Genomic DNA, 9,496 nt, shown 5'->3' with positions numbered 1-9,496 from the left:
ATCACGTGGCCGGTTCCTTTTGACAGCCCGCACAAGCGCACGAGTAGAATCACAGAATTTCCTGGCGGCATTGGCGCTAATGGCGTTCTCTGGTTCTCCGGCATCCAGTTCCGGTAGCCCGAACGATTTTCTTCGACTGCTTTGTTTTCTAGTTTCCGTTTGTTCCGCGTTGAATCCAATTGTCGATCGTAACACCTGCAAACCCATTGTTTTCAAGAAACACTCCCCATGTGTCCGATAGTTAAATATTTATAGATAGTATCAGTATATCAATACTCAGACCCGGTGCCAAATGAATTATTATTGAACATATTTCGTGTTCCGTCCTTCGGGAGGCGTCGATTGCCAGCGTCTGTCAGTTTTCCAAATGTCCACTGGTGTCAAGAATTGATGCTTGGCGTATGGCATCTTTTCTAAAAAATTGATGAAAGTCAGAGAGTTCAATTGCTTTTAAAAATAAATTAAAATCACAAACGTTGGTTAAAAATTTAAAAACTATCAGATCTGTTAAGGACATTTGTTCTACACGGGTGGCGATCATGTAAAAACGAAGTAAAAAAATAATGGAACCTGCTTCCGTTGAAAAAGTCGTAGCGATCCAGTCATTTATTCGTCAATTTTCTCGAGTGATACGGTCATTATGTCTTGGAAATTCAAAAGGAAGCTAAAATCGCCCTCTAGTTTGCACGTGCGGGATCTCGCGCGCCGCCTCGTGTCAACATCCGGGACATCTGCACGAAGTCACGTGACACCTATGTTGGTCCAAAAGTCATATACCCTACCCACCTGGCCCTTTCTCTCGCCGTCACCTTATGCCCGCCGTTTTTGTTCTCGTCTGCTCGTCACGTGCAGGACGATTTGATCGAAGTTGGTTTCTAGCAATGCAGGTGTCAACCCGATTTCTAAAGCGAATTGTCACCAGGTCGCCCCATCCTTAACCGTTGCAGACCGCTCCCTAAACGCCCGGTGTCATAGTTCATTATGCTAATTATTTCATCAATGTTAGATTGTACTCACACCCGAAAATTACTATCATAATAATGGGAATTTGACGTCTGCGAAAACACTTCAAGAGAGTGATAATGAAAAAAGTGTTTGTTTGATAGAATCTGTGTCAACAAATGCTGACGGACGGGTCGTTTTATCTCACATGATACGAATCTATATCCGTGCTTACAAAACAATTAGTGAGTCTGATCGATGCCCAGTTATCGATCTGGGTCAGTGACAGCCCAGGTGCGACCGGGAGTCGTCTGCTTAAACCACTGCCGTCTGCTCTTTAGAATCGTCTGCTACCGGGAACGTGTAATGGGATGTTGAGCCGTAGGCCGAAGGTGTAAGGTTTATTAAGTCAGTAACATCCTTCGTTTCAACAAATGTAAAAATAAGTTATGCAAACACAGATTCTGCCAACAAAAAAGGAAAATGTGTTTCTTTGCTAGAGCCCATACATCGTATATGAATGAGACAAAAAAACGCGTCGACGAGACCAAGATAAAAAAGGGCCTGTTTTTCCAGTCTCACAATTGTCACTGGCCATCTGTTTATTCCTTATTTCCGAAAATGGAATGGTTAAATGCAATATAACAAAAAGACGTCCCCAGCACACCCCCCCCCCCCCCCCCAGCCCCCACCGACACACACTACCCTATGGTAAGCGTTTGCATTTGATTTTAGGGAGTATTTCATATGTTCAAATTTGTTTGATACTGTTTTCTACCCAGCATTTGGGTTCACATACAAGGAGTATTTGGTACGCGGGGGGGGGGGGGGGGTCACACCCTCTTTATTGATGGCAGCTATCATTCAGTGCGAAAACCGTAGCATCGAACATGTATTCATAGATTCTTCAGAATTTGCAATGCACGGCTTTTACGTAAGGTCTCAAGTACAATGTAACTTGCCTTCTGGGAGAGCATCGATTGTACATGATAGGCCGATTGGTAAGAACTTCTTTGACGTTAACAACGTTGTTAGCATCATCGTCGTTAACTTTCAAATCTTTGCTACTCTAAAAGTTTTAAGGAAAACAAACACACTTGTGATCTGTATCATAAATAAGATAAATTAGACAACTATTTAAAAAAAAAATTCACTTTTAAAAGTTAACAACGATGAAGTTAACAAAGTTGTTAACGTTAACAAAATTTTGAACAGTCGGCCTAATATCATGGACAAAATATCTGTATTTTTGTCCCAGATAACAACATCAAGAAGTTTTACTATCATTTCAATGATATTGAAAAACGCATTTAATATTAATGGTTTTAAAATTTAAAAATGTAGAGCTATCTGAAACCCGGTCCCAGCTGGTCTTTGGATCCAACACTTTAGGGCATTTAGGTCAAACGTGTTCTTTTCCATCAGCTTTTGTTCCAAGGGTTGATTTTTTTGTTGTATTAAGATGGTTTATTGAAATCCCGTCATTAACCCAGCTGCTTTATTTTAATCAAGTCCATTTTACCAATTCAAACAATCAGATTATTTTGTATTATCATACGTTTATGTACTTACGCAAAATAATGATAAGAAATAGTAGCCCGCAGATTTTCAGTATTTATGAAGTCTTAATTAACTAAAGTGTCATCCTTTTCAAGGGTCAAGGTTTTAAAAGGGGACACCTGGTTGGTATTAAGGGATTACTAAGTAAATAATCCCTGATAAGTATACAACAAACAAACAAGGTATAATAAGATGATAAATAAAAGTGCCACTTGAAATCATTGTATAGTAAATTTTACAATCCCGTGTCAAAAAAAGGCCTTACTCTGAGAAAAGATTTTGTCATACACTTAAGATATCAAAGACTTGCAAAAAACGTAGTTTTATTGAAGAGTGCCGCGCGTTCAAAAAAAAAGATGATATATTTTCCTTTTTGGCCTCTGTTGAAAATTGTGTCGTAAATTTTCTGTATAGATCTATATATCACTAGGTTGTTAAGGATTTAGAAGTTATGAAATGTTTCAAAAGCAAGCAAATATTTTATCGGAAAAGAACAGGTTTTATTTCATGCATACTTTTCAGGATTTTTTTGCATTACATACAAATAATTTACAAATATATTTGCACCACAAGTTTGCAATATATCAAGCGATATGAGAGAAATAGTATCAATATGATTAGTGGATGGACCGGAGTAAAACAATTGCAAATTATCGAACTATAGTACAAAACACTTTTATGAAGAAAAAAAAAGGGATTTTTATATAGATTTTTTTCGCCAGATTACTCTGACTACCATTTATTCTATAATATGAACCGAGCTTTTCTCTTTAAGGTATTCAAACCCTTCCAAATATGAGGTTTTCTGTTCATGCTTAGTTTAATGTCAACAAAACATAAACAAATAATACAGCTTAAATATTTCCTTACGTGCTCTGTGAACATTTGAGGTCGTGTACCTGGGGGTTTTTTTTGCAATTGTAAATATACAAGAAAGAGGGGACACGTATTGATCAAACTGGAGCCGAGCCTTGATAGTTGACATCATACTGCCGCTTTTAATTCCATATATTTTGCTTACTCAGCCACACTTCTCTTTAACTTTCACCTATTAATTATAGCCTTTTCAATCTAACACTTAATTCTTTAATCAAATTCAGAGTATATTTAACTACATTGCTTAAACACAATTAACTCTGATGTCAGTTTTTTTTTTTTTTTACTGGAAGTTTCCTTTATTACTTCTAGTTTATCGACTTAACTCTTAACAAATTTATTAACTCTTTTCACAAATTCAGAGTATTTATACCTACATGAGCGTAAACCCAATTAACTCTTATGTCAGGGATTTGAGCTGACCACACCTGGGTCAATAAAAACCGGACAATAAAAATGTCCTGTTTACACACATTATGCAGATGTTTGTCTATTAATAAATAGTTTAAACACTAATATTTCATCTGCCTCTAAAATCGTGCGAACATCTGTTGTGACACATTTAGAAAATAAAACCAATTATTATCGTGACCTTTGACATTGGTTTTTCATTTTAATGGTGCAAAATTTAAACGAATTTTTAATTTGAATAACGTATTCATATCTTTTTAATTTATTCTGCAGGTTTTTCTTGGTATTAGTGAAATAAACACACACAATAACTTGTTAGATTTTAACCCTGGGCTCTGCTCTTAGCACGTGCAAAAATTGGTTATTAATTTCGGGTTTGACTTTTGATCAGAGTATTCAAAAACTCAATGACTAATTATACTGCATTGCAAAAGGAAATTATAAATTGATTTAAATCGATGAAAATCTTAAGATCTGGTTGTGTTGTCGGCACAAGTGATCTTCGAAAATAATTCAAACTGGCAAAAAAACAATACCAAAATTTCAATTCTGAAAAAAGTTTTCTCACAAAGAAAAACATAACCGCAATGAATACAAGAACAACTGTCGTTTTAGTGGACAAAGGTATTAAAATAAATCAATCAGAAATAATACATCGATCCGTGACGTCTGCTACCACACACATGACGTCTGTCGTGAGATTTCACCCACCCTCTGTTACGAAAAAGAGGCTACCCTGCGCACCTGTCATGCGCACTGGTCAGCTGGCGCACGCGCGTTTGTGACTCCAAGTGTCACGTGTCAAAATTTTACCAATCAACGGTCCATATGTCATAATTTCCTCACAGATGTCCAGTGCCAGAAAAGGTTCCTGCTACACCAAATATTATCGATTCCGTACCTAGGTCACCGAACCTTATATTAAAGTTATAATCAATATCAAGGGAAACAACTCTTTCGACCTTACTTAATCGAAAACACTTCTGCCAAAATTACCGTTTGTAACCATCGATAAATTGATATCACGACCGAGCCTTTGATGTGAAAAAAAATAATTTTATGGTTTATCTGTCCGTGATGATATGAAGTTACTAACATCAATAAAATTATTGTTTTTGTTTCCTTATCTTCTTTATTTTTCCCTGTCAGATTTTGATTTCTATACACAAATAGGCTTGACGGTACAGGCGACAAAGAATCATATTATTCAATAGCCAAATCAAATCTGCATACCCTTCCTGTTTCCAAGGAACCATTCAAAAACTACATGTATATATCTTATCCTTATATGATTAGACTTGTCATATGAAAAAAAAATCTTTCACGAGTATACATGTACCACTTGAGTCTTGACGGAGATGTTTATTTCGGTGTTACATGCACTGAAGAAGTTGTATCGGTACATACGATCATCTAACGTCCAAGGCAATGTTGATAGCACAATATTTAAACAAGGTTTATAAATATATGTATTTTAAAAAACTCTCATTTATATGGGTAGTCTGCATCGTATTCATAAGGATTACGATTAAGGGGTAAACAGGGAACGGTGAAGTCAACTGGCAAAACCTTAAACAACATGCAACGGTACTGGGACCCCCCCCCCACCATCACCGCCCCCCCCCCCCCACCCCCATCAACCCCGACTTCGCCGACGACATCACTTGATACAACTCCGATCAAACTTCATTCAACGTTACAGAATTCGATTACATAAATTCGATTACATTAATACTGATAGGAAGTTTTAGTTTAGAATTTGATGAATTCTTAATGGCAAGTTCCTTGCATGCCGTATGGGAAACTCTACTTTCACTTTTAAATTAAATGTTCGCTGTTTTAGGCGTCAAGCGAAAAGGTCTTATAAGAAATAGACAAACATACTGACGGACAGACTCATGGTCCTTAATTTGTTACTTCAATATGTACGGACTATTTTTTTTCGCATTTATTGAAAATCCGATTCTCTGCTTTTCACTTATATAGTTTTTCTGCGTACTTTTCAGTGGCGATATATAAAAAGGAGTTGACTGTTCGATTTCCTGGTATTGATATTTATGTATATTTCATGGAAATACCCACGGGAAATAATACAGCGGTGAAAAATCGAAAACGGCTCGACCAGGTTCCCACAGGTGTTTTGTGGGAAATTTCCCAGCTGGAGTGGACGCAATATTGATCGATTTGTTCTGTACAATTTGGTTATTATCATTCTCGCTTATGTTATTTAAACTAACACATTTAATGTACTTTCAAAATTAATTTAACGAGATTTATATGCGCAGTTCGTTTCAGGATTCATGTGTATTTTGATACAAAAGGCCCAAAAGCTGTTTTCGATTCGTCATCACTGAATTTCCGCACGTAAGAACAAATTTGATGTATTTTTGAAAAATACATATTACATATCCAAAAATGCGCGCTGTTCGATTAATGCGTTATATATAGTTGATCATTTTGACAGACTGAAAGCCGTTTTCGACTTTTCAACCTGTATTATTTCTCGACCAGATTCCCACAGGTGTTTAAAGGAAACAGTTCTCAGCTGGACGCAACATTGATCGATTTGTTATGTACAATTAGGTAAACATCATTTAGCGGCCTGACCAGATGACAGGTGCACATTTAATGGTCTTTTGACGCTCTTCACATGTGAAAGATTGGACAAGCCATGTACATAAATTTCAAGCTTCACACCCCTAAAGCAACGCACCTGTGCGTATATATTTTACTATAATATTTTGCTATTCAAACCAAACTGCGTCAAAAGTAACTATGGCTTTTACAGAGAATTTCGCCAATTTCAATACGTTTTAACCAACGGAAAGATAACATTTCCGTGACATTTCGAATTCAATTTTCGACAATAGAACTTTTTTTCAAATAATGTAGGGTATTGAAGAGTTATGGAAGTGTCCTGCACCCTGTCCTTTATAGTGTCAGCCGGGCAGTCTTCTGCTTTCAGGGAGCCCTTCTGTCTGCATGGAGTAAAATGCTTAAGACTGTCATTTTTATTTATTATAATTCTAATATGATTATAAATCCTACAGATTTTACATAAATTTGGCAATATAAACCTAATATTACTTCAATTAAACGCAATCCCTCACATTTTCTGTCAATTCATTATGTTCAAGTTCTGCACAGCCAAAAATGTCCCTCTTCTGCAGCGTCCTGTCTTTTTCAAAACCTGGTTTAAACCCTAATACTGTAACTAGTTGAAATAACTAGTTGAAACAACAAAGCATGTATACATTTTTTCTTCTTTTATTATAAAACTTTGTAAAATGAAATCAACAAAAATAAACTATAAACTGTTAACATGCACTATATAAAGGAGAACAGTTACATGTGTGAATTTCTCCGTGCCTTTTTAGACATTGGTGGTCAACACCCAAGTCATTATGGTCTATCTACGATCCCGCGTATCAAGATTCTGTGACAAATGGTTTTAGAATGAACGTTCTTTTTTCCGTTATTTTCTTCTATATCATGTGAAACTGTTTCTAGATCAAAGCAATATACATAAAAACAGCCTTAGTCACTCTTAAGGGCAAAGCTTAGTAGTTGTTATACATGATAAGAAAGCAGTTATTTCTTGGCGTAACGTATATTACAAAATACAAAACTCAAAAAACTGTGAAAACTGAACATTAATCAAACTAAAACGCCCACAAAATGTCTGGTAAAATGTCCCCTCTGGACAACAGATGTACAACGAATGTTACTCTTTCGCGTAACGTGAGCGACGAGACGCAACCCAAACGTAACGGAACTGTCTTTGACGCGTGTAGTGTCCGTAACGTAACGATTCGCCCATCGAATGCGACCCTGAGATGCCGAATAGCGTTCGGGTTAACCCTGGCTTTTGGTCACTGGACAACAACCTGAAATAGTACAAAAAAACTTATAAATACATCGTCATAAAGGTACAATAATCTAGCTGATGAATTTATGAAAATTAAAAAGATGCCTTCAAATCTCGATTTTCATCACTTTGCACCTCAATAGGCGTCAAATTAGTGCCAAGCTCTGTCTACTCTCAAGGGTCTCAGATTTCACCAGTGTATCTAATCATGCATGACATTCGAGTACACTGTACAATAGAAAACCGATGCCCATGGTGATTAAACAGCGGGTATTATCAAGAACACCTGTACGCCATACATAAACACTGTACAGGTTCGCCCTAGACAGACTGGCGCCGAAAAACAATTGAAAATATTTACGTCTTGTGAATTTTGTTACTTTTTCTACTTATTTAAATCCAAAGAAAACATATCTGCCCAGATGCAGCAGAGGTCGATATCGATTCAAAGTATATAAAATTATCCAAATACACTTACCATAATTAAAACCGCACAGTGGGTTCTAGGCACAGATGGCTCACTTGGAAACTGGGCGTTCCAACTCGGCGTCACAGGAATCCATAAGCTCGGACTGAAAAACAGAAAGCAAAATTGTAAAATAAGTAAATAGTAGTATTAATTTTTATGTAAGATGTTATTAACTCAACTTGGAATTTTAATGATATAAAAATATCAAAAATATTTATAACGTTACTACTTTGAACAAATTCGAAAGTTTTTATCATAAGACCTCAGAGTAAACTTTGCTTCACATTTGACATAATTATATTATAAAAATATTTCGTAAATGATGCCTACCTCAAAGGTGTTTGGAATGCTTTTCTCGGAAAGTGGCTCCCGTGGAGTCTGAGTGAAAACCACGGGCTGGACCTCCAAGGACAATTCCAAGTCGTAGATGTAGTCAATCACATGCTGGAGTAACTGTGTCTTGGAGATCTTTTTGTCGTGTGGGATGGATGGCACAAGTTCTTTTAGCTTCAGAAAACAAGCTGCCATTTCTCCGTCGTTCATGTTCGCCTTTGAGATGCGGAAAATGTCGCTCTTAAGTCCAAAATCAGTAGCTCTGGTAATTCCTTGTGTAACAGCCTTCATGATTTCTGATTAATACTAGTGTATCACAAATATAGTGAAGATATTCCAAGTTTGGTTCAGCGTGTTCTTGCTTGTGCTGCAGTCAAACGATTTGTGACTAAAATCCGGATCGTGAGAATATTTTATACGGCTCTAGAGTAAACAGTGTAGTAGCGAGTAAAGCTCCGCCTAGCGCATGCGCTGAGTGGTTATAGCGCGTCAATTTACCTCCTGCCGATTATCGAGAACCAATCGCTGTCGAGCAGTGATTATTTTGATTTGACATGTGTCACGCCTTTCAATTATTCAATTATACGCTTTATCGAGACAATTATCGATTACGTTTTATGTATTGACAGGTATAATTGAATGTAAAAATATGCAGTCACATTGTCTGTCATTGTTTACTTATTAGAATGAATACGTATCATGGCATTTAAGAAACGCGAGAAGGCATATTTCACAAACGTTTTACGCATTTTTGCATCTAATTAATTAACATATGAATAAATTATTGCAATAATTGCCAAATAGTGCACTTGATATTTCAGTTTTGATACTCAGGCAAGAACACGCTCATCGTTTATCGTAAACACATACAAAAACAAGATTTTGATAAGAAAGTTGGAACAAAAATATTTTCTTTCCTTGACGGTACAAAAACAGATGTTTAATCATTAGTTTTATGCATAAATCTATCATGTATGTATAGTTATTTCGGAATACCCCACACCTGTGCAAGTGTATAGCCACTTTACATTGCGATA

The 9,496-nt window shown here is 36.5% G+C and overlaps 1 protein-coding gene across 1 annotated transcript; it reads right to left on the bottom strand.

The window, feature by feature from the left end:
- Positions 1-7,040: 7,040 nt before the first annotated feature.
- On the bottom strand, positions 7,041-8,855 carry LOC128213058 (DNA-binding protein inhibitor ID-4-like). Its single transcript, XM_052918556.1, has 3 exons — positions 8,457-8,855; positions 8,136-8,229; positions 7,041-7,676 (listed from the first exon to the last, which is right to left on the bottom strand). The coding sequence occupies exons 1-2, from the start codon at positions 8,748-8,750 to the stop codon at positions 8,176-8,178; spliced, it is 348 nt and encodes a 115-aa protein (XP_052774516.1). The 5' UTR covers positions 8,751-8,855; the 3' UTR covers positions 7,041-7,676; positions 8,136-8,175.
- Between the last annotated feature and the right edge of the window lie 641 nt (positions 8,856-9,496).

This window comes from Mya arenaria, chromosome 13, assembly GCF_026914265.1.
Source record: "Mya arenaria isolate MELC-2E11 chromosome 13, ASM2691426v1".
In the NCBI taxonomy this organism is placed as follows: Eukaryota; Metazoa; Mollusca; class Bivalvia; order Myida; family Myidae; genus Mya; species Mya arenaria.
Note: the sequence above shows the minus strand (reverse complement) of the source record. Positions and strands in the feature narration are given on the sequence as shown.